General features: G+C 51.9%; 2 protein-coding genes across 10 annotated transcripts in view; one reads left to right on the top strand and one right to left on the bottom strand.

The window, feature by feature from the left end:
- The first annotated feature begins 3 nt into the window (after positions 1–3).
- Positions 4–19,615, top strand: PDSS1 (decaprenyl diphosphate synthase subunit 1). Its single transcript, XM_066585667.1, has 11 exons — positions 4–192; positions 4,036–4,094; positions 5,285–5,417; positions 7,930–8,060; positions 8,182–8,323; positions 8,746–8,857; positions 9,641–9,750; positions 11,293–11,373; positions 12,241–12,354; positions 14,399–14,479; positions 16,126–19,615. The coding sequence occupies exons 1-11, from the start codon at positions 52–54 to the stop codon at positions 16,264–16,266; spliced, it is 1,245 nt and encodes a 414-aa protein (XP_066441764.1). The 5' UTR covers positions 4–51; the 3' UTR covers positions 16,267–19,615.
- Positions 19,616–19,661: 46 nt separating this feature from the next.
- ABI1 (abl interactor 1) overlaps positions 19,662–27,264 on the bottom strand; it is a 92,596-nt gene continuing 84,993 nt past the window's right edge. For all 9 annotated transcript variants that reach the window (XM_066585657.1, XM_066585659.1, XM_066585661.1 and 6 more), the window contains one exon: positions 19,662–27,143. In XM_066585657.1, the coding sequence (XP_066441754.1) occupies positions 26,968–27,143 (176 nt within the window). In that variant the 3' untranslated portion in view covers positions 19,662–26,967. The remainder of the gene's footprint in view (positions 27,144–27,264) is intronic.

Consider the following 27,264-nt stretch of genomic DNA (forward strand, 5'->3'; position numbering starts at 1 on the left):
TGAGGGGGCGGGCCTGTCAGTTGTGGGGCGCCGGCTGAGGCGTGCGGGCTGATGATGGGTTGGGGCTGCAGGCTGCGGTGCTGTGGACGGCACGGTGCTGCACTGGCCGGGTTACGAGGGCCGCCCAGCGGCCGGGGCGGAGGAGGCTGGAGCGGGGCTGCAGGAGGCGGGAGAGCGGCGGCCGCGGGGAAGGTGAGCAGGAAGGTCACAGTGTCACCGGTGGCTCCGTGCTGCTGCAGTGCCGGGGGGCCGCTAGGGGGAGCGCTCAGCTCTGTGGCATCTCACAAGTACCTGACCCCTGAGCTGAGGGACCGTTATAATCACCGGGGTCCGTCAGAGCCGCCGCCAGGAGCCGCCCCGGCGGATGTGATTATAGCGCCGCTCTCACACGGACTCCGCCAGCAGAATATCCCAGCGGAGTCCGCCAGGGCGCCCCGAACCCCCATACTCACCCGCCGGATCCGTCGAGCTGTTCCCGTCCCTCGAGCCGGCGCCTGCGCAGTACCGCGTGTGACGTGCCGGATGACGCGGCCGGCGGGTATGCATGATCACAGCTGACGTATAGCGTGACGGCGGCTTCCGTCGACTACAGTGGAGGCCGGCCCGCGTATTCCCACGGCAATCAGAGCGCCGCGGTTTATTTCACGCTGCGGAATTCCCCAGAGCCTCCCGCAGCGCGACGGTTGGGGCTGATTATTAAACCTCATAGCTGAATGTCCGCGCTGCAGAATGCGACCGTGTAAGTCCGCAGCGTGAAATAAACCGCGGCGCTCTAATCGCCACTAAAAAGCGCACGACCAGCTGCCATTGTAGGAAGCCGGCTGTCACACTATACCTCCGGTGCTACAGGGGAAGTATCACGTGATTACGTGTCCCCCCCCCCCCCCCACACCGCTGGCCGCGTTATTCATCACTGCCGGAGCGTCCTGTGCCACATTGCGCTTGTGCGTCGGCTAGCCAGGTGGAACACGCGCGGGCGGTTCCGGAGAGGTGAGTGCGGGGTCTTTGGGTGCGCCGGGACGGACTCCTCTACAACATTGCACTGGTGGAGTCCGCCACGGCCGTGGGCATGAGGCCTTACGGGATTAGTGCAGCACACCGCCCCCGTTCATTTCAGTGGAGCTTCGTAGATTGGCGCTCCAAGGAGCTGCTTCTGATGCCGCTTTATTTTCGGGCTTTTTAGCGATTTAATTTTTATTTTTTTTAATGTCCCTTATCGCACATCACAATGATGAGAGCGTTAAAAAGAGCTGTAAAACGCTGCATTACACCCTTATACCCCAGAGCTGCACTCACTATTCTGTTGGTGGAGTCACTGTGTACATACATTACTTATCCTGTACTGATCCGGAGTTACATCCTGTATTATACCCCAGAGCTGCACTCACTATTCTGCTGATGGAGTCACTGTGTACATACATTACTTGTCCTGTACTGATCCTGAGTTACATCCTGTATTATACCCCAGAGCTGCACTCACTATTCTGCTGGTGGAGTCACTGTGTACATACATTACTTGTCCTGTACTGATCCGGAGTTACATCCTGTATTATACTCCAGAGCTGCACTCACTATTCTGCCGGTGGAGTCACTGTGTACATACATTACTTATCCTGTACTGATCCTGAGTTACATCCTGTATTATACTCCAGAGCTGCACTCACTATTCTGCTGGTGGAGTCACTGTGTACATACATTACTTATCCTGTACTGCTCCTGAGTTACATCCTGTATTATACTCCAGAGCTGCACTCACTATTCTGCTGGTGGAGTCACTGTGTACATACATTACTTATCCTGTACTGCTCCTGAGTTACATCCTGTATTATACTCCAGAGCTGCACTCACTATTCTGCTGGTGGAGTCACTGTATACATACATTACTTATCCTGTACTGCTCCTGAGTTACATCCTGTATTATACTCCAGAGCTGCACTCACTATTCTGCTGGTGGAGTCACTGTGTACATAGATTACTTATCCTGTACTGATCCTGAGTTACATCCTGTATTATACCCCAGAGCTGCACTCACTATTCTGCTGGTGGAGTCACTGTGTACATACATTACTTATCATGTACTGACCCTGAGTTACATCCTGTATTATACCCCAGAGCTGCACTCACTATTCTGCTGGTGGAGTCACTGTGTACATACATTACTTATTCTGTACTGATCCTGAGTTACATCCTGTATTATACTCCAGAGCTGCACTCACTATTCTGCTGGTGGAGTCACTGTGTACATACATTACTTATCCTGTACTGACCCTGAGTTACATCCTGTATTATACCCCAGAGCTGCACTCACTATTCTGCTGCTGGAGTCACTGTGTACATACATTACTTATCCTGTACTGCTCCTGAGTTACATCCTGTATTATACTCCAGAGCTGCACTCACTATCCGGCTGGTGGAGTCACTGTGTACATAGATTACTTATCCTGTACTGATCCTGAGTTACATCCTGTATTATACCCCAGAGCTGCACTCACTATTCTGCTGGTGGAGTCACTGTGTACATACATTACTTATCATGTACTGACCCTGAGTTACATCCTGTATTATACCCCAGAGCTGCACTCACTATTCTGCTGGTGGAGTCACTGTGTACATACATTACTTATTCTGTACTGATCCTGAGTTACATCCTGTATTATACCCCAGAGCTGCACTCACTATTCTGCTGCTGGAGTCACTGTGTACATACATTACTTATCCTGTACTGACCCTGAGTTACATCCTGTATTATACTCCAGAGCTGCACTCACTATTCTGCTGGTGATGGAGTCACTGTGTACATACATTACTTATCCTGTACTGCTCCTGAGTTACATCCTATATTATACTCCAGAGCTGCACTCACTATTCTTCTGGTGGAGGCACTGTGTACATACATTACTTATCCTGTACTGATCCTGAGTTACATCCTGTATTATACTCCAGAGCTGCACTCACTATTCTGCTGGTGGAGTCACTGTGTACATACATTACTTATCCTGTACTGACCCTGAGTTACATCCTGTATTATACCCCAGAGCTGCACTCACTATTCTGCTGGTGGAGTCACTGTGTACATACATTACTTATCCTGTACTGCTCCTGAGTTACATCCTATATTATACTCCAGAGCTGCACTCACTATTCTTCTGGTGGAGGCACTGTGTACATACATTACTTATCCTGTACTGATCCTGAGTTACATCCTGTATTATACTCCAGAGCTGCACTCACTATTCTGCTGGTGGAGTCACTGTGTACATACATTACTTATCCTGTACTGACCCTGAGTTACATCCTGTATTATACCCCAGAGCTGCACTCACTATTCTGCTGGTGGAGTCACTGTGTACATACATTACTTATCCTGTACTGCTCCTGAGTTACATCCTATATTATACTCCAGAGCTGCACTCACTATTCTTCTGGTGGAGGCACTGTGTACATATATTACTGCTGGTTGGGGGCTGCAGTTTGTGCTTTTTGCCTTAAGCCCCATTTACACGCAAAAATAATTGCACAAAATTTGTTCAAAAGATGGTGAGGGTGACCGTTCCAGCAATCATTTTGCATGGCTACTAACGGGCACTGATGGCCATTAGCAGCTTATTAGCTTCATTTGCATGTAAATGAGGCTCCTTTCGCTGTATGCAGAGAATAAGGGGTGATCTGTTATCTGTATACAGCCCCTTTTTTTCTGCTGCGGGACTGCAGCTGAATACAATGTTATCAGCGCTCCCCTGGAGAATCGCAGCGTGCGGTCCCTGCTATCAGCCGCCCCGCCTAATGATGGATTTTAAGCTCCACTATAAATCATAGTTTGGCCGAAAAGTAAACGATGGTAGCATTTACACGCAACGATTATCGCTAAAAAAAAAACATAGTTTGAATGAATTTTGAGTGATAATTGTTGTGTTTAAATGCTTTAGACCATTTATTGTCCAGAAATGTGACACTTATTGCTTCTGTGGCTCTTGATGCACATGTCACCCCATTGTGACCCTCATGTGACTGACGGCCCTCCCGCTTCTCTTGCAGGTCTGTTGCCCCTTCTTGAGGCCGTTGGTATTAAGAGACTCGGTGAGCGCCCCCTTGTGGTAAGTCACTTCTCCTGTCGTACTCAGTCCGTTTTTGGTTTATTTCCCGCAGTATATTCTCCCCTACTGTTTGTTGCTCTCCCTACGTCCCCCCGCCCGCGGCGGCGCTGGGGCTCTCCCTACGTCCCCCCGCCCGCGCCGGCGGCGCCGGGGCTCTCCCTACGTCCCCGCGCCGGCGGCGCCGGGGCTCTCCCTACGTCCCCCCGCCCGCGCCGGCGGCGCCGGGGCTCTCCATACGTCCCCCCGCCCGCGCCGGCGGCGCTGGGGCTCTCCCTACGCCCCCCCGGCGGCGGCGGCGCCGGGGCTCTCCCTACGCCCCCCCGGCGGCGGCGGCGCCGGGGCTCTCCCTACGCCCCCCCGGCGGCGGCGGCGCCGGGGCTCTCCCTACGCCCCCCCGGCGGCGGCGGCGCCGGGGCTCTCCCTACGCCCCCCCGGCGGCGGCGGCGCCGGGGCTCTCCCTACGCCCCCCCGGCGGCGGCGGCGCCGGGGCTCTCCCTACGCCCCCCCGGCGGCGGCGGCGCCGGGGCTCTCCCTACGCCCCCCCGGCGGCGGCGGCGCCGGGGCTCTCCCTACGCCCCCCCGGCGGCGGCGGCGCCGGGGCTCTCCCTACGCCCCCCCGGCGGCGGCGGCGCCGGGGCTCTCCCTACGCCCCCCCGGCGGCGGCGGCGCCGGGGCTCTCCCTACGCCCCCCCGGCGGCGGCGGCGCCGGGGCTCTCCCTACGCCCCCCCGGCGGCGGCGGCGCCGGGGCTCTCCCTACGCCCCCCCGGCGGCGGCGGCGCCGGGGCTCTCCCTACGCCCCCCCGGCGGCGGCGGCGCCGGGGCTCTCCCTACGCCCCCCCGGCGGCGGCGGCGCCGGGGCTCTCCCTACGCCCCCCCGGCGGCGGCGGCGCCGGGGCTCTCCCTACGCCCCCCCGGCGGCGGCGGCGCCGGGGCTCTCCCTACGCCCCCCCGGCGGCGGCGGCGCCGGGGCTCTCCCTACGCCCCCCCGGCGGCGGCGGCGCCGGGGCTCTCCCTACGCCCCCCCGGCGGCGGCGGCGCCGGGGCTCTCCCTACGCCCGCCCGGCGGCGGCGCTGGGGCTCTCCGAGGGCGCTGTTCCCTGGATTATTGGGGGTCTCACTGTTCCCCTTTAAGAAGCGTTCCCCATCATTTTCCTTCTTTGTCAGCATCTTCTGGTTTCTTCCTCCGCAGGGCGCCGTCTCGGCTCCTCTATTCATCTGGCGCCGCCTGCTGCTACAGTAAGACCAACAGCGAGACCAAATATAAGGATCCGTTTAAACTTGGCAGCCGCGATCTGAAGAACCTCTATGAGGACATCAAGAAGGTAACTCCATTATTATACTACATATGATCCCTCTGCTGCTTCCCACCCTTCAGTCTTCTCTCCGCGTCCCGATTCTGGATTTGCCGTCCTTCTAGACGACTTAAAGGGTTGTCCCGCGGCAGCAAGTGGGGTTATACACTTCTGTATGGCCATATTAATGCACTTTGTAATGTACATCGTGCATTAATTATGAGCCATACAGAAGTTATTCACTTACCTGCTCCGTTGCTGGCGTCCCCGTCTCCATGGTGCCGACTAATTTTCAGCGTCTAATCGCCGGATTAGACGCGCTTGCTGTTGAAAAAAAAAAACGTTTTGGCGCGGGACAACCCCTTTAAGTGCTGATTTCATGACTGGTAGAAGCCAAGAAGTAAGCATACACCCGGCCTGGAAGGGTTGTCCCTTGAAGGCTCGAGCTCCGCTATCTCTAGCAGCCCCCAGCACTTCAGGATGTGCTGGGGCCACCTTCTTGGGGTCTGTGGGGGCCCCAGCAGTCGTGACCCCAAGCCATTGTTACATTATGGGAAAGCCCCTCTGACAAAACCAAGTCCCCAGCGCTAGAGAAGCTCCTCTTGTGACTTGGTGATGGTGGGCAGAGGGGGCCCCCTAGTGGGGATGTGATGGGGCTGTGTACCCTAAATGTTAGGGCCCTTTACATGATCTTGCGCTCAGCAGTCCCAGCGATAATTGTTCCTGCGATCATCACTCAGTGAAAGGAGATGCAGCGGACCCGGGATCACTGCGGGCTACCCACCTCCTTTCACAGTAAACAGGCCGTCATTCATTGATGACCGGGGGTCTGTTTACAATGGTGGATCGCCGTTTGATTTATTTTTTTTTTTATTCTATGCTTGCAGAATCTGGACAATGGGGGCCTGCTGTGACTACTGGGGAAGTGGGGGCCTGCTGTGACTACTGGGGAAGTGGGGGCCTGCTGTAACTACTGGGGAAGTGGGGGCCTGCTGTGACTACTGGGGAAGTGGGGGCCTGCTGTGACTACTGGGGAAGTGGGGGCCTGCTGTGACTACTGGGGAAGTGGGGGCCTGCTGTGACTACTGGGGAAGTGGGGGCCTGCTGTGACTACTGGGGAAGTGGGGGCCCGCTGTGACTACTGGGGAAGTGGGGGCCCGCTGTGACTACTGGGGAAGTGGGGGCCCGCTGTGACTACTGGGGAAGTGGGGGCCCGCTGTGACTACTGGGGAAGTGGGGGCCCGCTGTGACTACTGGGGAAGTGGGGGCCCGCTGTGACTACTGGGGAAGTGGGGGCCCGCTGTGACTACTGGGGAAGTGGGGGCCCGCTGTGACTACTGGGGAAGTGGGGGCCCGCTGTGACTACTGGGGAAGTGGGGGCCCGCTGTGACTACTGGGGAAGTGGGGGCCCGCTGTGACTACTGGGGAAGTGGGGGCCCGCTGTGACTACTGGGGAAGTGGGGGCCCGCTGTGACTACTGGGGAAGTGGGGGCCCGCTGTGACTACTGGGGAAGTGGGGGCCCGCTGTGACTACTGGGGAAGTGGGGGCCCGCTGTGACTACTGGGGAAGTGGGGGGGGCCCGCTGTGACTACTGGGGAAGTGGGGGGGGCCCGCTGTGACTACTGGGGAAGTGGGGGGGCCCGCTGTGACTACTGGGGAAGTGGGGGGGGGCCCGCTGTGACTACTGGGGAAGTGGGGGGGGCCCGCTGTGACTACTGGGGAAGTGGGGGGGGCCCGCTGTGACTACTGGGGAAGTGGGGGGGGCCCGCTGTGACTACTGGGGAAGTGGGGGGGGGCCCGCTGTGACTACTGGGGAAGTGGGGGGGGCCCGCTGTGACTACTGGGGAAGTGGGGGGGGCCCGCTGTGACTACTGGGGAAGTGGGGGGGGCCCGCTGTGACTACTGGGGAAGTGGGGGGGGCCCGCTGTGACTACTGGGGAAGTGGGGGGGGCCCGCTGTGACTACTGGGGAAGTGGGGGGGGCCCGCTGTGACTACTGGGGAAGTGGGGGGGGCCCGCTGTGACTACTGGGGAAGTGGGGGGGGCCCGCTGTGACTACTGGGGAAGTGGGGGGGGCCCGCTGTGACTACTGGGGAAGTGGGGGGGGCCCGCTGTGACTACTGGGGAAGTGGGGGGGGCCCGCTGTGACTACTGGGGAAGTGGGGGGGGCCCGCTGTGACTACTGGGGAAGTGGGGGGGCCCGCTGTGACTACTGGGGAAGTGGGGGGGGCCCGCTGTGACTACTGGGGAAGTGGGGGGGGCCCGCTGTGACTACTGGGGAAGTGGGGGGGGCCCGCTGTGACTACTGGGGAAGTGGGGGGGGCCCGCTGTGACTGCTGGGGAAGTGGGGGGGGCCCGCTGTGACTGCTGGGGAAGTGGGGGGGGGCCCGCTGTGACTGCTGGGGAAGTGCACAGCCTGTTAGGCCTTCATAGTGGCGGCGGTGGTCTCGTGTGTGAATATTCTCTATACCATGGGCTTCGTTAATTCTACGTCAGACGGAAGCGACTCACCTCCGCTGTCCTCTTCTCACCCTCGTTACAGGAGCTGCTCATGACGACTCAGGAGCTGCAGGAAATGTGCGAATATTATTTTGACGGGAAAGGGAAAGCATTAAGACCGATGCTGGTGGTGCTGATGGCGCGAGCCTGCAACATCCACCACAACAACTGCCGGTGAGCCCCGCACCGCCGCCGTCATCCTCCGCATTGCATCGGTTTTCACATTAGGACATGAATATAACATTTCTGAGCATTCGTCTGTCCTAAGTGTGACCTCCTCTCCCCCGCCATACAGGGAGGTGCAGCCCGCCCAGCGCTCCATCGCGGTCATCGCTGAAATGATCCACACGGCCAGCCTGGTGCACGACGACGTCATCGATGGTTCCGATTCACGGAGGGGGAAGAAGACCGTCAGCCGGATATGGGGAGAAAGGAAGGTAAGCGGTGTTCAGCCATGGCAGACGGGTAACGCTCCTTGACCACATCGCGTAAATATCTGTCATGCCACCACAAGGTTGTATAGAGCGCAATTCTAGAACACGCCAGAATCACCGGCCAACCGCGCCTTTCTGGATTTCGGGGCAGCTCCTATATATCGGCTTCTGTAACGGATTGTACACAAAGGGCCTCATTTATCAAAATTGTCTCAGTAGAACGGTTCTTGTTGCCCATAGCAACCAATCAGAGCGCAGCTTTCACTTCTGAAGCTGCTGTTGTAATATGAAAGCTGCTCTGTGATTGGTTGGTATGGGCAATGCAGTCCGTTTGATAAATGAGGCCCGGCGTATCTGTTGTCGTTTGAGGACAGATGTATATCATCTAATTTCTACCCTGCTTTTCCATTGGTTGTTTTTTTTAGGCCGTCCTCGCTGGTGATTACATATTGTCCGCGGCCTCAGTCGCCCTGGCACGGATTGGGAACGCCACAGTCATTTCTGCGTTATGTCAGGTCATCGAAGATTTAGTACGTGGTCAGTACAAACCATACGTATTTAGCCTTGTGTGTATTACATATATCTTTGTGAGGCAGGTAAAGCGCTTGCGGACGGTCTGGGGGAGCGCGGCTTTGTGCGGCCACTGCGAGGGGATGGCAGAACGACCTGCTGTGACTAATAGTGGGGGCTCCGCTGTTACCAGTGGGGGATATATTAGAGGGGTTGTCTAGGTAACACAGGTGCTTTTACACGGACGATTATCATTCAGATTCCCGCGATCAGCGAGTACGTGAAATGCTGCACGGACCAAACAGACGGGAAGTCTTTCACTTCTCATTCGTCGTTCAGTTTCTGCGTGCACAAAACTGAACGGCGTATCGTTCCTGTAATCGCTTATGAACGATGGCCTGCTTACGGTGAGAGGAGGACGGACCGGAACGACCTCCGTGCCGCTTCGCCGCCATTCAGTCAGCGATGCTCATTCCTGTATAAAAGCACAAGAACAACTTTCTCTGGGGCGGCCTGTCGGTGTCGGTAGCCTGACAGATCTCCTCGTGTAAAAGCACCATAATCGCGGAGGGGGTGGAGTCTGTTTGGGTCCACGTTCTTTTAGACACATTGAAAGGCTACTGCAAAGACGACTCCGGCGGGCCCCGTGTAATGGTGTGTTCCCCCGCAGGACGGGGGGGAAAGGGGAGATCTCGTGCCCCAAGCGGGATCTTTAAAATATGAACTATCCCGGACCGGGTGCAATTACTGAATTCTCTTCCGTGCATAGTCAGCCTTGCGCTAATCTTGGGTATCGTTTCTGTCATTCAGGTGAATTTCTTCAGTTGGGCTCGAAAGAGAATGAAAACGAGCGATTCGCCCACTACCTCGAAAAGACCTTTAAGAAGACGGCGAGTCTGATAGCCAACAGCTGTAAAGCAGTATGTACGTTCCGTGGTTTCTATAGCTATATGACGCTCTGCGCTCGCTTCACTGTTGCGTTATCTGCTCACTACAGACGCCCTTTACTAAGCGGAGGCACCGTTAATGGTGTGCCTAAGGAGGGATGCGAATTATTTGCTTCTATGCTGTGGGCGCCATTTTAATTTGGCGCAGTTTTCTCCATTATAGTTGATCTGCATATTCGTGCATCTTCTGACACCGTCGGCGGATCTCCTCCATTGTTCTAGTTTTCTGACTTTCTATGCAGAAGCTTAAAGAGAACATCATGAACTAACCTAAGTTCCTGCGCTGCTCGGGGAGGAGCGCTGCTCCTGGGGAAGTCACTCTCTTGTCCACCTGCAGGCTCGGTCCATGAAGTGGATCTCCGCTCTTCACGGCGTGCACCCTGGCCTCTTGTTACGGACTGTGTGGGCGCACACTATGAAGTCCACTCGATGGACCAAGAGCCGGGTGAACGGGCACAATCGTTCGTCCAATCATCTGGCCTTGTCAAAGGGTTAATGATCATTCAGCGACTGTCTTACTGGCAAGCATAAAAATGCGCATAAGTCGGCCGCACGTCTCGTCTGCGGAGAAGAGCGAACGTGTAAACAGACGATTGTCTCCCGCGTGAGCGAGCGTCACAAAGCCAAGTTCTAAGAGTCGATGCTTGAGAACTGATATTTCATGGGGAACACGCCGTCCTCTTCGATGACTGCAAGTGACAGAAGCGGCGTCCCTTCCTCTGGGGCATAAGACGCGTCCAAGGGAGCCGAATCCTCTTTACTGAAGCATCTCATTAAATTGCTCTTTCATGTCTGTTTTAATGGGGAGCCGTCTTTACTGTCAAGCCAGTTTCATGCGATTGCTTGCTTATTTTCTTGGGACGAGAACTAAAGAGGAGCGGGGAGTCATATTTATAAAGTACAGCAGTCCTTCAGAGTACAATAGTAATTGGTCTGGGATGACCGTTGTGAGTCAGACTATTATATCAGAGCCATAACTCTATGGAGAAGTGCTAATTGGTTCCCAATAGGTCAGTCACAAATAGTAGGGAATAAAGATGAAAGAAAATGACGCCGATAAGTAATAGAGGTAAAATATAGCGGAGAGCTGCTGCAGGGTGTAAATCACTTACTATGTGAGGACAGCAGCATCTCCGGGGTCTACAGCACACCAGACAGTCATATGGAGCCGCTCAGGTAAATGGTACAGGCCGTGTATTACCGCACTGTAGAGAGGCGCTGCTAGACAGCCAATCGGTGCAGGCGCTTCAGTAATACAGGGGTTTTACCTCAATGTACGTGCTGATTGGTTGGATCTTCACGCACCACAGATCCGGACTGTATGACCTTGTATGTTAAATCTAGTTACAACAGCTGGGTAATATTGTATCCTGGAGCTGCTGGATCTTAGGGATCGCTGTATAGAGGATTTGGTGTTGTGGCTCTCTAGTGCCTCCTGGTAAAAATTCAGTTTGTTTTACTGAACCTCTGGTAATAACGAGGGCTGCACTCACTGTGGGGTTTGTGTCATTTCAGGTGTCGATCCTTTCTTGTCCCGATCCTGCAGTTCATGAAATAGCATACCAATATGGGAAGAACATAGGCATCGCCTTCCAGGTAGGTGACTCCTGGATTGTTTGCCCATATTCCAAAGGCATTGCAGCAGGATGCCGACTCTGCCTACCCGATGACAATGCCATGCTCGGAGTGTAGCACACGGTTGCATATTAACCCCTTAACGACCGCCGATGCACCTTTTGACGGCCCTCAGCGTTGGGGTATGTATGGAGTGGGATCTTGCAGCGATTTCCCCCATAGAACGCGGGTGTAGGCTGTTTCTTACAGTCGACCCCCCCCCCCGGCAACAGCTCCGATAAGCCGCGCGGCTCATTGGATCTGTTAACCCTTTACATGTCGTCAATTCTGGCAGCATTTAAATCCCCCGAACGATGTTTGGGAGTCCTGTACGATTTCTCCAGCACTGTGCGATGCAGATCCTGGCGTGTACAATGACCTGTCCTTCGGGGGGGGCAGTGACATTAGTGACGTGTCCTGCGGAGGGGGGCAGTGACATTGATGTCGCTGCAGAAGCCCCGAGTCCAGGACTTGCAGCGCCCTCAGAGCTGGAGATGGGAATCATCGGGCAAGTTGTCGGGTTTCGCCAGAAAGAGCCCGGACCGCTCGTAGGGCTGTCTTTTGGCAATTCTTCATAGAGCCTGTGATTTGGGGGTCCTACCCACCAGGTCAATGTAAAGAGGGGTGTCTGCATGCTTCTATACATATCGGCGACCTACAGTTCAGACTAGTTTCCATGATAGAATGCTGGTGACCGACGTCCTTTATATGGGAGGGTTTGGGGGGTCCTGGCTGATAATAGGCAGTCATTGTGGCTCCTGAGAGCGCGTTAGACTGGAGGTGGTTAACTCAGGGTCATTGTCATCTGTTTAGTAGCTTTTCTTACCCCTCGTGTTTCTCGCCTCGCAGCTCATCGATGACGTGTTGGACTTTACATCTTGTGCTGCTCAGTTAGGAAAACCGACAGCCGCAGATCTGAAGTTAGGATTGGCCACCGGTCCGGTTTTATTTGCATGTCAACAGGTAACGTATAAGAGGATGAGTCCCACCACATTCTTCTCTTGACTCTCTGTATGTGTAGTACTACAAGGCTCAGCATACGTCTTATATGTTACGTCTAATATGTAACAAGTCCTCTCCTCCTTACTTTACCCTCTTCTACCAAAAAGCAGGACGAGCTTTCCAGTTTTCCTACAAAATCCAGCTCTGTGTGAAAACACCCCACCAACACCATCATCACCACCACACACACAGCGCACCATACTCCCCCACACTGCACCATACTTCTCCCCTCCACACACACACACGCGCACGCTGCACCGTACTCCTCCCTCCACGCGCACGCGGCACCGTACTCCTCCCTCCACGCGGCACCGTACTCCTCCCTCCACGCGGCACCGTACTCCTCCCTCCACGCGGCACCGTACTCCTCCCTCCACGCGGCACCGTACTCCTCCCTCCACGCGGCACCGTACTCCTCCCTCCACGCGGCACCGTACTCCTCCCTCCACGCGGCACCGTACTCCTCCCTCCACGCGGCACCGTACTCCTCCCTCCACGCGGCACCGTACTCCTCCCTCCACGCGGCACCGTACTCCTCCCTCCACGCGGCACCGTACTCCTCCCTCCACGCGGCACCGTACTCCTCCCTCCACGCGGCACCGTACTCCTCCCTCCACGCGCACGCGGCACCGTACTCCTGGATCCAACAGATTTGGTGAGGGCCGGCGTGACTTTGGTCGTGCAACATGATTATCGCAGTGCTGTATTTTGGCATCGCAACTACTGATTCTCAAAAGCGACCTGTTAGATTTTAGTCGGAAGTCGCACACAACTTGACCATTACAGACCGCAAAGTATGTCGTCCGCAACTGTGACCCGCCGGTCTTAACGTCTTAACGGCCAACTCCCAGCTCTAAAGTCCTCTCACCGCTGCAGGCAAGTTGGACACATTTGTTGGCTGGAACATTTAGACTTGGTGTCATGTGACCACAGTCGTTGGGTCCGTCTCGTCTCTGGATTCTTTGCAAGTGTCACATTAGGTGGCAACACGACCCCATCGTCAAGCAGTAGATGCAGTGCGACTCGGTGATACTCACATCATGTCACCGTGTAGCGCTAACCAAGATTATCTGGAGCATAGTTTATTAGAAGTCTGTTCTGCTGTCCCTCCGTTGTTCCTCCTGAAAATGACAACTGGGTGTTGCCACTGTCCAAGGGGTGTGTCCCTACACTCTGGCCAATCAGTGCCTAGAATATCAGTTTGTTGAGAGATGCCAAATTGACAAGGAGGATGGTTTCTAGAAATCTTACTACAAGTCTAAGACGTTTTCTTGTGACTAAATGTCTTTGGAGGTTTCCGGATGCTCATACCTGTCTGTTGGCGCTCTGCCCGCTGGTTAATCCGCCCAGTACCTTACTTTAACAGTCTCCTGCCTTCTTCCGTTGCACTCGCCAATACTTGTAACGTCTCCTACAGCCAGAAACCTTGGAGCCGGCATCTCGGCCCGCGCTTTTCTCCGTCCAACAGAATAAAACAAGAACTCCCATAATCTAATTCTTGTGCTCTGATTGGTCTTCCCGTTGCAAGCGCCGTATGGCGGCCAATGCACAATTGCATTCTCAGCTGGTGGGACTGACTGCGCATCTTCAGGACTGGCGGCAGTTTCTGGTCCTTTCTGCCTGCCCATCGAATCAAGATTGAAGCTGGACGTGAGACGCCATTGACAGAACCGGAAGAATGCCGCGCTGGCAGGGGCAGTGCAGGGGAGCCGGGTCATGTGACAGTCAGTCAGCCAATCAGCAGAGTGTTGGTACAGGAGACATACTGAAATGAGTTTAACCCTTTGTGGTGGGTTTTACTGTGTAGACTTTGAAGAATATCCCTTTAATGTTGAACCTTCCCCGTATACAGAGGACAACACTACATTAACCCTTAAAATACTATCTCAGTGGTTGAGAGAAGAAACGTCCGGGGTCCCTGCTTACTGGGAGCTCCGTGCGCAGACTATGATGTCCGTGTTGTGTGGACTGTTGTATTAACGCCATCTTGTCTTCTGCCTTGTAGTTCCCGGAATTGAACGCTATGATAATGAGGAGGTTCACGTTACCGGGAGATGTGGAACGAGCGTGGCAGTACGTCCAGCTGGTAAGATGCGCTCACACTAGTCAGAGCGGATTGGGTCGGCTGAACGGCCGTCTTCTGCATCAGTTTCCCTTGATGGCGGTCGGGCTGCAGAGACGTGATTGGTGACAGGTCTGCGGCCAATAATGAGGGACACGGGGCAAATAGCAGAGATGCAAGAGGAATTGGTTCTAATGCGACCTTCTGGGATAAGAGTCGGGAAGTAATTCTTACTCTTCTCTTATTAACCCCTTAAGGACCAGGCAGTTTTTAGTAATTTTACATATGTGGGCGTTTTATGGTCCTAAGAGGAAGAGAAAAACTTGTGGCAGCCGAAATTAGTTTTGCTTTTTGGGGGGGGGGGGGGGGGGGGGGGCGGAACTTGTAAGGCTGCTGTTCTTTTTTTTTTTTAATACTTTTTTTCAATAAACTTCTTTTTTTTTTCTCCGTTCTTCTGTGTTCGGAGGGATGGTTACAAAAGGTTACAGATTTGTTTACTTTATAGTTCTTTATTTTAGCATTAATATACAAGGTGGCGGCGGGTCGTTTTCTAAAGGTCTGTATTTTATTGTTTTTGACAATCTATGTGCCCCACGTCATCGTATAAGACCTCTGGGGAAGTACTTGTGTAGCATTCTTACACTGTAACTGCGGCATCCATGGCAGCCCCAGATACAGGGAAATCATACACATATAGTGACGTTAGCCCCTGGCAGAACTGAAACGGGTCCCCTACGCGCCTGCAGCTTTGCCAGGCTAGGCTGACCGGTAATCATGTGATCGCCAGGTCCAATGGAGGAAACCGCAGAAGGTTATAAACTGCTTTTCCTCTTGGTCCTCAGCTTCTCGGACAGCCGAGCAGCCGGCTGTTCCTGATGGATTGCAGGAGCTTTAAGGATCAGGGCTCATTCACATTCCTTACTGTAAATTACAGTAAAATACCAGAATGCTGCCCGGAAATCAATGGACCCCATTATAGTCAATGGGAGACCTTTCGTGCCGTTCGATTCCATCATAAGACAGATCCAGTCGGTGCCGTTTTCTGCTCACTGAAAGCTGATGATCCCGAGCCCTTAAAACCTAGGACCGAGCGCATAGATATACTGTTCTTGGCCCTTAACTGCTGGCGTGAGATCCCTGCACAAGACGCGTTTCGAAGCAGCAAGCTTGTTCCTCAGTGGCGCTACAGGAGACAGCGGACAGTATCTCTAGCTTAGACTTTCACAAGTAGAGAAGTTGTTTCTGGCGCATATCTCTGGCGCATATCTCTGGCGCACCGCTGAAGAAGAGGATTGTTGCCTCGTGTCAGCACTGTATGTGATAGTCAGATTTAATTTCTGACTTGGTGCTTATTGAAGGCCGAGTCAGATCCCAGTTCTATTCTGTGCGCCTCTGCTTATATTGCATCCGTCCACCGGGTGGCGTATTTCTGGGCTGGAAGCATCTTCCCATTTTACCTACGTTACACTGCCAGACTCGCCATACGTTTGTTCGTCCACCAAAAGGGGTGCGTCACCAATATATATACTTTCCTTACATAAAATACAGAGCACATGGCCGGCAGTGAATACTCCACCCTCATGTGGCGACTCTGTATATTGGCGCGGAGTATCCAGAGTCTCAGTATGTACAAGTGTATAACGTAACTTTTCTTTCTTTCCGCTGACCAGAGTGACGGCGTCCACCAAACCACCTACCTCGCCCAACGCTACTGTAGTGAAGCCATCCGGGAGATCAGCAAGCTGCAGCCGTCCCCCGAGAGAGACGCTCTCATCCAGCTGACGGAAGCTGTGCTGACGAGGGACAAATGACGGAGAACGTCAGCGGGCAGCGACCACCACACAGTGCCTCAACACCCAAAACACAGCCGGCTGTCTGCTTCCTGTCCGGGCCACCAAAAAGACTCCAGAAATATATTGAAGATGTTTATTACGCCTTTCACCATGACAGTACTGTATTTTTTTATGGTTAGATTTTAGCAAGTGGAAGCCATATCATGTCTGAGCGAGACGAGGGGAAGACGCAGCGGCTGAAAGTCAGTTCTGAAAATCATTTTTTTTATATATATTTTTTATTCTAGCAACTACTCCAATATTCCATATTTATCAGTGAAACCGCAAAAATGGCCTCAAACGTGCCATCAAAAGTTTGTATTAGAGACCATGTTGGACAATCAGTACAATGTACAAGAAAATCCAATAATCGGGTGTGGCAAAAATGAAGCCCAGGATATCGTAAAAAGGGGTTGTCTAAGGTTAGGAAAACATGGCTTCTTTCTTCCAAACACAGCGCCCCCTGTGGTCATAGAGTTGTCTGGTATTGGAGCTCAAAGCCTATTCTCTTCGATTCGAGCTGAGCTGCAATACCACCCACAACCCTAAGGACAAGGGTGGCGCTGTGTTTGAAGAAAGCAGCCGTGTCTTGCTAACCCTGGACAACTCCTTCGAAGGGAGCCTGCCATCATTATTGGTAAATGTTTTGATTACAGGCAGCACCAAAAACGATTATAAACATCTTTTTCAAGTTGATCAAAACATTTACCCAAATATATACAATACTTGTGTTTTACCGTAAAGACTGTTTTCTACACAAAAATGATGACTGATTCCCTTTAAAAAGAATCTGCTGGTCCAGAAAACAGTTTCATCTGTAATCATGGAGTCTATGCATAATCCGCGTCCCATCTGGGACCTTTATGATGTATCCACCGCATGTACAATGAAGACTGATAGATACAGGACCCGCCACTTTTTTGACTTCGGACTCCCATTACCCCAGCTCCATGGGATGCCAAGTGGGCATTGCGATCTTTCCATAAGGGCCGTCAATGTGAGTTATATGGGAACGGCATCGCACAGCAAGCGGCACGGTCTCTGTAACTTGGGAGCTGCGGAAACCTTGTACGTCGCTGTGGGATGCGGTTTCTTTCTAACTCTTGGTGACTTCTATGGGAGTTACTGCATCGTGGTGACTGCACAACCGACTTCACGAATCCAAGCCTTTGCATTCAGCCGAGTTGGGGGTGGTGGTGGCCCAAACTCAAGAGGGGTGCAGCAGGTCTCAGAGGACTCCTATGGCTTATCCTGTGGATATGCGATGGTCCCAGCTGGGAATACCCCTATAACTATTACAGAAATAGCCGCTCCATCGCACTGCCGCTGCTGACTCTTGTGCCATCCTGCTGACCTGCTATTAGAATGTGGATGTTCTGGAATTAAAGGAACCCTCAATATAGAAAAGATGCAAACTTTCTTTCTTGGTTTTCCAAACTTTTGGCCAAAGTGAATATTTAAAGGGAACCTGTCAGAAGGTTCATGTGGCCTGACCTACAGAGAGCGGAAACCTGCGATGGGAACCGCCCTGCACTATTAGTTCCTGTCCCAGGTCTGTGCTGCTGTTCGTACCCCATGAACGTGGGGCCGGGTTCTCTTTAAAGGCAATGAAGCAAACAAGACTTGAAATAAACTGCAGGTTTTGGGCCTTTTGGTCTTTGTTGATTATGGAACCTTCTGAAATATCTGGATTCTGAGACTTGTGACGGCACCACTTTGATTCCAGTTTTTGGAGCAGAACTTCTAGGCCTTCTATGTAGGTGATTGTAATGTTCGCTCCCCCAATTGGAAGGACACCCCCCAGCATTCCTTAGTGCATCAGTGGTATGAAAGCGGTGAAGAGGCTTTTGCAATCACTTCTTTTCTTAACCACTAGTCCTTGGAGACGATGGGACATCAGCCATGCTTAGAGCTCCTTTATGTGATTGGTTTGGTCGTGTTCACGCCACAATATGCCTGCATTATGTCTCAAGCCTCAAAAATTGGGATGCAGATGGAACCGTAGACTTCCATCGCTGAGAGAGAACAATGAGGTCTATTTGTTAGCAGGTTCACTTGTGCTGTCTAGAATAGCACAATCGACCACACAATTCTGCCCGGTGCGGCGCTGAGAAAACGGAAACCTGCTGAAATGGAGACCTTATTGTTCCGTGTCTGAATGAGTCCCCAAGAACAGGATGTAGTCACATTGTGGTATAAACCCTACCAGCTTCTTCCACGTCTTGTCGGTACTGGTCTTTATACATGTGGCCTCTGCTGCTGCCTACTGACCAGACTCGATCTTCTGATATAAGGATTCTGCTGGGTTTTTACTAAACTCTGTTATGTGAATTATCTCTACTGGGAACATCGCTTTAACCCCTTCCTGTAGCCCCCCCCCCCCCCCCCCCTCTCATCCATCCCTATTAAGTTCATGTATAATTTGCGATCTCATTGACTCTAATGGACTATTTCAATCCAAAATCGATCATGTTGTGATATTTGAAATCATTGGGGCTCCGTATTATACTGTAGAAAAAAAATACAACGTACTGCCATAGAGAACAGTGAGGAGTCCAAAGACAGTTCAAGAAAAAGGGGAAATGGTTCAATCTGTATAGCAGCAGGGAGGTGGCGGCCATCTTGGAAAATAGGGAGGCCGGGAAACCTCAGAAATAGGTAGAGGCCTGGATTAGAAGGTGACGGCTGTGAGGTTTGGACCCATATCCAGCGGTGTATAAACGTGGTGAAACGCCTTTCATATCTGGGATTCTTAAAAATTCACTTACCCCACAGAATATTCCGTTAATAACTTGTGGCATCCCGTGGCCCCTCCGCGCCGGCTGACACCTACACGTGCCAAAACGGCAACTTTTTTTTTGCAACAGCATTCTGGCTAAAGACATTTAGTACTTCTGTTTCAGGGATTTTTTTTACATTTTGATTCGTTTCTCTCATGTTTTGGGTCTATGGTGTAATTTTGTTTTTCAAAATTGCGGTTTCTGGGTCTTTCTGATCTTTTCCCGCTGGCGTCTCTATAAGGAAGAAAATGCCAAAGAGAAAATGTGTGTGCGACTAAAAACCGTTCTGCATCATCCAGACGCTGGGGGCGGTTTGGCCATTTTTGTGTCTGAAGGAAGCCCAACAATAATTTGCAATGTCTTGAGTTCTTCCGGCGGGGAGGTTAGTTGATTCTGTGCGACGGCCGGCGGCTCTGTAGGACTCCACGTTCCGTCGCAGAGGTCACCGGTCCCTCTTGTGATCTTTGCCCCCTCTGTATATGATCCCCCCAATCAATGCACTGAATGTCTCTGCGCGTGTGCGCAGACAATAAAAGACCGTGACACTCGCCGCTGTCTGCCATCCTTCCTCTGATCTGAAACACAGCGTGGGCGTACATAGCAGAACGGTTTATTATAAAAGACTGTACATACATTTTTTAACAGGTTATATACAGAAATGAGAAAATTCCAATTTGAAAATAAAGGAACAAATTACTTCCTGGAGTTCATGTTGTGTAATTAGAGCGCCGGAAGGAAAGATTGTAGATCTTCGGATAGAAACGAGATTTCACAGCAAAGCTCTGCAGAAAATACAAAACACCCTCCAAGTATCACAAAACCTAAATCTACGGGTCCCCTTATAGAAAAGTTCTACCCCGACCTCCACAAAGGGCCAGAGGGTAGATTCTGGAGCTCCGTGGAGAAGAGGCCCCGTTATACTGAAGGACTCGGCCGCCATTATTATGGCTAGTAAGACCGTGCCGGCGGCTCCGCTGCGGGTGAATCTCCGCTTACTTGTAGATTTGTGAATTATACGGTAACGGCTGTTGGTGAAATTTATGGCAGATCGTCCTCAAAAGTGCTCCAAGGTTTTTAGGTTTAGTCGCCTCCACTAAACTATAAAAGTGGAAGTTTTTGTTTTCTGATGTGTCCAGTGCAAAGAGGGGGGGGGGGGGGGGGGAATAGATCGTGCATCAGATGGTGCATAAGTGTTTTAATGTAATCCCTATTTAATGTTATTAGGGAACATTAAATTTGCCTACAGTTACACCCCAACAGCACGGTTACAATTGTGGAAGCCAAGACATCAGAAGGGGTTTGCAGGTCCTCGCAGTGTAGTAGTTTAAAGACAACCAGTCATCAACAACGCGCATCCAACACCGAGTTATGGTGCTTATAGTTCAGGGGACCGCGAGCCTCTCTTCATTCTCCCTGCGGTGGCCCCTGGGAACTTCATGCACATTCTCTTTAATTTCATGGGGAGGTATTGCGCAAGGCCTTCTGAAAAGAGAGTCACAATGGCTGCCACACTGACATCGTCAGGTGAGTGTGAGACACAGCTCCCCCGGATATCGCAGGAACAGGGCAACGGGTGAGTGTGAGGCACAACTCTCCGGATATCACAGGAACGGGGCATCGGGTGACTGTAAGGCACAACTCCCCGGATATCACAGGAACAGGGCACCGGGTGAGTGTGAGGCACGACTCCCCGGATATCGCACAAACGAGGCACCGGGTGAGTACGAGACACACCTCCCCAGATATCACAGGAAAGTGGTACCAAGTGGGTGTGAGTTATAGCTCCCCAGACTTTGTCCACCGCAGGAACGGGGCACCAGATGAGTGTGAGGCACAACTCCCCGGATATTGCAGGAATGGGGTACCGGGTGAGTGTGAGGCATAACTCCCCGGATATCACAGGAAAGTGGCACCAGATGAGTGAGGCACAACTCCCTAGATATTGCAGGAATGGGGCATTGGGTGAGTACGAGACACACACCCCCAGATATCACAGGAAAGTGGCACCGAGTGGCTGTGAGACATAGCTCCCCAGACTTTGTCCACCGCAGGAAAGTGGCACCAGATGAGTGTGAGGCACAACTCCCCAGATATTGCAGGAATGGGGCACTGGGTGAGTGTGAGACACAACTCCCCGAACATCGCATGAACGGGGCACCAGATGAGTGTGAGGCACAACTCCCCGGATATTGCAGGAATGGGGCACCGGGTGAGTGTGAGGCACAACTCCCCGGATATCACAGGAAAGTGGCACCAGATGAGTGTGAGGCACAACTCCCCGGCTATCGCACAAACGAGGCACCGGGTGAGTACGAGACACACCTCCCCAGATATCACAGGAAAGTGGCACCGAGTGGGTGTGAGACATAGCTCCCCAGACTTTGTCCACCGCAGGAACGGGGCATCAGATGAGTGTGAGGCACAACTCCCCGGATATTGCAGGAATGGGGTACCGGGTGAGTGTGAGGCATAACCCCCCGGATATCACAGGAAAGTGGCACCAGATAAGTGAGGCACAACTCCCCAGATATTGCAGGAATGGGGCACTGGGTGAGTACGAGACACACACCCCCAGATATCACAGGAAAGTGGCACCAAGTGGGTGTGAGACATAGCTCCCCAGACTTTGTCCACCGCAGGAAAGAGGCAGGGATGAGTGTGAGGCACAACTCCCCGGATATTGCAAGAATGGGGCACCGGGTGAGTGTGAGACACAACTTTCCGGACATCGCAGGTCAGAGAGAGAGAAACGATATCACATTCTTCTGTGTGAATACTACCTTGATGGGGCTAGTAGGTGATGACAGGTTCCCTTTAAGCCTTAGTCAGATTAGCAGGTCTGAGCGCGGCCATAAACAACAAAGCCATTTTAATCCGCGTCACCTCCGTATTTTGTGTTGCAGCCATTTTTCTCACAAAAAGAAAAAAACTGGCCCAACTTTTCTTTTTAGCGTTGCTCAGATATCTGGTGTGCGTTATTTTTGCACACTCATTCACACCTGCTTTAATGGCGAAGAGACACGTCCATAAATGTAGATTCACACCGGCCTTTACCAGTCGCTGGATGGAAAGTATTGGAGAAGTTTTGAGGACTCCCCGTCACTTTAAAGGGGATTTCCAGGCCTTTACTACTGATGACTGATCCGCAGGGCAAGTCCTGAACGGTTGATCAGCGAGAACAGAGAGACAGCTCTATCACCATGGCAGCTTGAATTCAATGCAATACTAGCTGGGGCCACTACAGTCTGGATGGCGCTATCCACTTCCGGCTCTTCTCCCCAACACAGAAGTAGAAAACCCCTTAACTAATTAAATAGAAAAATTGGCAATTCTGTTAAACACGATTCTGTAATTCTACCACCAGGCGTGCGAATACCGCAGAGTCCGGTAATACTTCATGGGTGAAGAATAAAATTGCACTGTAATACCGGAGTGCAGCCTTTGTGCCTGACCGCCGCAGTCCCTATGAGTGTAGTCCGCTTATACCACAAAGGGTTACGGCGAGCGGCGCGGTATCGGTTATGGTCACATGTAGCAGAAATGGTACACATGTTCCACAACATAAAATCCACTTGTCGCTGTGGAGCTGCCGGCTTCACCTGAAGGGGTAAAATCAGATGTAGATTTTTGTCAAAATCCACTACGTGTGAACACACCCTTAAGGACCACTAATCTGGAGCCAGACAGAAACTACCCAATCTTACAGTCGGCCACTCGCTGCGCTGACCTTCCTGCTCTGCAGCAAGTTGTTGTGTGACTCCTCCCCCTCAAATGTTACCATCTCCATTCACGGGGGTCGGAAGAGGAATATACACTGAAAAAATGAGGAAGCAGCGCCGCTCTTGTGGAAATTACATAACAGAGGAGAGCGCCTCCTACAGCATGCACAGCAGCAGTGGTTAACCCTTTACAGACCAGTTCCTTCCTAGATTTTTCCTTCCACTCCAGTCCTCAGGTTTGTTGATCTTGTTGCCCCTAGTTACTCCAAAATCAGCAAAGGAACTGAGACGCGGATCAGGTGATCAGCCCGGCCAACCACCACAGGAAGAAGCTTTTACACCCACCCCCCAGCTGGTGCAGAGCACCATTCAGTAAATGCTCCTGCACCCACTAGTTTAGTGGTATTAGCACATCTAAAAGGGCCTTTTACACAGGTTAACCCTTTCCAATCCACTGTCTGTCGTCTAAAGACATTATGATTAAAGGCTGTACAGCTCCGATGTTAGAAGACGTCCGTCGGGGTTCTCTTACTGTATATTTCCAGCCTCTCTGGTGGTTGCAGCCTCTCCAACGTGTCACCTCATGCAGTACCGGCTTTAGCCAGCAGATAGTGGTATTGTTTAATGGCAGAAAAAGAGTAAGCCCCCTAGGAAAACCAGGATACAAATTGGATTGGAAAGGGTTAAAGCTGACCGTCATCCCAGTGATAATTGTGTCTATACTCTTCACAGAGGTACGATCAGCACTCAGTGAATGGTGGCTCAGCGGGCAGGGATCATTCAAACCGCACGCCTCCATTCACAGTAAGCAGACCGTCGTTCGTAGACGAATGGCTGCCTGTTTGCACGGGCCGATCGTCAGTCAGTTCTTATTAGAGATGAGCGAACGTACTCGGATAAGCACTACTCGTCCGAGTAATGTGCTTTATCCGAGTACCGCTGTACTCGTGCTGAAAGATTCGGGACGCGCTGCGGAGCGGGGAGCTGCCGGGGAGAGCGGGGAGGACCGGAGGGGAGATCTTTCTCTCCTTCTCTCCCGGCCGCTCTGCCCCGCTCCCCGCTGCAACTCACCTGTCAGCAGCGGAGCGCCCCGAATCTTTCAGCACGGACACAGCGGTACTCGGATAAGGCACATTACTCGGACGAGTAGTGCTTATCCGAGTACGTTCGCTCATCTCTAGTTCTTATGCATGTAGAGAGCGAGCGACAAACGATAAGTGAACGAATTATTGCTCATCGTTATTTGGTGGACGCGTTTACACTGACCGATAACTGTTCAGAGGATCGCAGGAATCCAAACGACTTCGCAGCACGTGTAAAAGAGCCTCAATATAGACTAGATGTACAGAGGTCAGTAACACAACAAATCCTGCTTAAAGGGGTTGTTCCACTGCCAGCGGTTTTACTACAGGAAGCAAACAGCTCCGTACATTGCGCAGTGGTCCAGGTTGGTACTGCAAGCTGAGTCTAATTCACTTTAATACCAACTGTGCCTTTAGGCTGCAGTACCAACCCAGGCCCCTGCACAAGGGACGGGGCTGTCTGCAGCAAAACAGATAGAATAGTTAGGGGTTGTCAAACCTATTTTTCAACATGGCCAACTTCACCCATGAGCTTAGGCCCTAATTAGTTACATTGGCACAACAGCAGGTAGTCTCACTTATTTCGTACTTGGTGGCAAACACTAGCCGTACAGGAACTAACCGCGGATCATTGTGCAGCCCAGCGGCCTCGCTTGTAAGTAGTCAGTAGTAACAGTAGTTGCCTTTCTCTTCTGCCCCTTCACTTACTTCATACCTGCAAGCTGCAGCATGGGGCATTAAGTCAGTGCATGGGCCGGGGTCACAGGTCAGATCAGGTGGAGCCCCAGCTCATAATATAGCCAATAGGAGTTTGGAAGAGTGAACTCTCACGCCCGTCTCATACAGAAGCGGGTCGGGGTGATTTATATACAATTTCTAGCATCATGTGATCTCCCATATCTACAATCCACCCCCATGAAAGCTACCGCCAGGGGAGGTGTACAACGCCGCTGGTTAAAGAGCAGCTGCAGCCTCCTCTACAGGGACAGAGTTTTATCCTACGACTGCAGGGTCACTGTAACCGCTTTCGCGGTGGACCCAGCCCGACCGGCTGCATTAGTCCTGACACTTTTACCTCCGGAGCGGTTCTGCCCCATGAACCAGTTTCAGCTCTTCACTGAAGACAACCCTATATAGCTATACGGGGCCGTCTGCAGCCGCCACAAGGAGCAGAAGTGCTGCAGAGGTAAAGGTGCCAGGACTCTAAGGCAGGCGGGTCTGCTGTGCCCACCACAAAAGCAGTTAAAGCAACCCTGCAGTCTTAGGGCAAAACTCTGCCCACACCAATAGGTTTCTAGCCCATCATATGCTAATTAGCCCAAGAGCCTCACCTGGGCAGTCCACCGCTGCCAGCTTGCTTGTGGCCTATTCTGCTAAAAACCTTGCTAAGTGACGCCGCCAGCATAGCCACTGGAGATATGTGTTCCACCATCAATGTGATTGTGCGACCATGCCAATGGCTAGGAGTCCCTCGCATTAGCCCAGGCATTCAGTGTGGCACAAGTGCATTAGAGATGGAACACAAGCCGTTTCCAGGTGGAAGAGCTGCAGGCATCATGCACCAAGAAAGGGGGCGGGTTTTTAGCAGAATAGACCAGAAAAGCGCCTGGACTATAGCAGAGGCGGCCCACCCATTAGGACGGTCCAGGGCTAAGTAGCCTATAGCAGGAAAAACCTATTGGGCAATATCTTCACACAGGAGCCCGCTTGGAATAAAGGTAAAGCTCGGTCCCTTATACTGTCACACACTGAACAGTATATTTGGTTACTAGGCAGAAAGTTAGATGACAAACTTCCTTAAGTTTAAAAGGTTAGTTCCTTTTAAGTTAGTAAAATCAATGCCGACATCGCAGAGCGGAACAGAAGGGGGGGGGGGGAGGAGCCGCCGTTGTAGGCCTCACTGCCGAGCCGAATCATGCTGTCACCTATTGTGCCATCAGGGAGGTCTCATCCGACCGCAGCTCATCCCATCTCTGTTCACACATCTGAATACAAAACGAGCTCCTATTAAAGAAAAGGTCCCAACTCTTACACGCATGATTAACGCAACATCCAACGTGTGTTTAAGACATGCAGTGATGGCGGCGCCGCCGCCGCGGATCTGGAAACAGACAGTTTATTAGAGACAGAATAAAACCAGGAATCATTTCCAAATATTAAAAAGACAAAGAAATTCCAGAAGTATCTACAGGATTTCCTCCTCCTGCGCTACATTCCAGAGGAATTGTGCCTTTAGGTAACACTCATCGTTCATGATGTGGCTCCATGTGATGGAAGAAAATAAAAAAACGGGCAAGCCGGCATAGCCACGCCCACTAAAAAAATCGTGAAAAAAAATACAACTTTGGTGGGAGACTGTGTGTTGAAGAATGGCAAATCTTCGGAATGGCCGGCGCAGAGTTGAAGCGGTACAAATTACAAAATACAGATTACAACCAGTATCGTTACACAGACGGTGAGTGCGCAGAAGAAAAATCGGAAGCATTGCTGATTTTAAAAAAATATTTCGGTACATAAAGATTTTTTTTTTCATATGCATGCTTTAAAAACAATTAAATTTTAATATCAAGAATGAGCGGTTAATGTAGAAGGCGATTACGACCAGCAGTAGCATCAACTCCGAGTCCAAATGTTAGATGGTAGCCTAACGTAGTGTTAGTTTTCATGCTGCGTGGAGGACATATGTTAAGCGTGAAACATATGCCGGTGGCACAAGATGAGTTATCAATGCTTACTACACGATATACCCCACTTCCCAAGGAGGACTGATCAGAAAAGAAAAACAAAAAAATCCTGAAAATCAAAAAAAATATATAGAACGCAGTAAGAATACTCCGGCGTAAACCGCTGCCGCTTCGTTGGGTCCAGCAACCAATTGGTCTTGAGGCATTTGGGCAATTATTTCCCTAGAGCACAGATGGATTAAGTCTAAACCCTCTTAGAGCTGGAGAACGAGTAGAGCTCCAGCACTAAATGGGTTAAAAAAAATGCCAAAGTTCTATATGAATGAAGACGTTATTTCTTAAACTTAACTTTAAAATCAGATTAGACTTAGTACTGGATTTAGGAAACGAGAAAAGAAAAAATGTAAGTAAAACATTAATCGGCATAGTGCATGATTGTTTCCACGTAGTTTCCAGGGAAGAGGCCCGTTACTCCGTTGGAGACCCCTTCATACCAGCCGTCGTCGTTCTTCTTGATGACGTAGATTATCGATCCCTCCATGAACGACAGCTCGTCTTCCTTGTCCTTTGAGTAGTCATAAATGGCAACAACTAGAGAAAACAGCAGGAGGAAAATGAGGATACAAATCGGTAATGGAGCAGGGCCGGCGCATACGCAGGCAGGGCCGCGGGCATAGGAATTCGATTGTCTGGCAACAACCTCAGTCAACAT

The sequence above is a fragment of the Eleutherodactylus coqui genome, chromosome 12 (assembly GCF_035609145.1).
Source record: "Eleutherodactylus coqui strain aEleCoq1 chromosome 12, aEleCoq1.hap1, whole genome shotgun sequence".
Lineage (NCBI taxonomy): Eukaryota > Metazoa > Chordata > Amphibia > Anura > Eleutherodactylidae > Eleutherodactylus > Eleutherodactylus coqui.

Excerpts from the sequence above, each read along its gene's own strand:
- PDSS1 (XM_066585667.1), top strand. The coding sequence starts at position 52 with ATGATGGGTTGGGGCTGCAGGCTGCGGTGCTGTGGACGGCACGGTGCT. Across the intron at positions 193-4,035 it reads GAGCGGCGGCCGCGGGGAAG|GTCTGTTGCCCCTTCTTGAG; the intron begins GTGAGCAGGAAG and ends CTTCTCTTGCAG. Across the intron at positions 12,355-14,398 it reads TTTTATTTGCATGTCAACAG|TTCCCGGAATTGAACGCTAT; the intron begins GTAACGTATAAG and ends TCTGCCTTGTAG.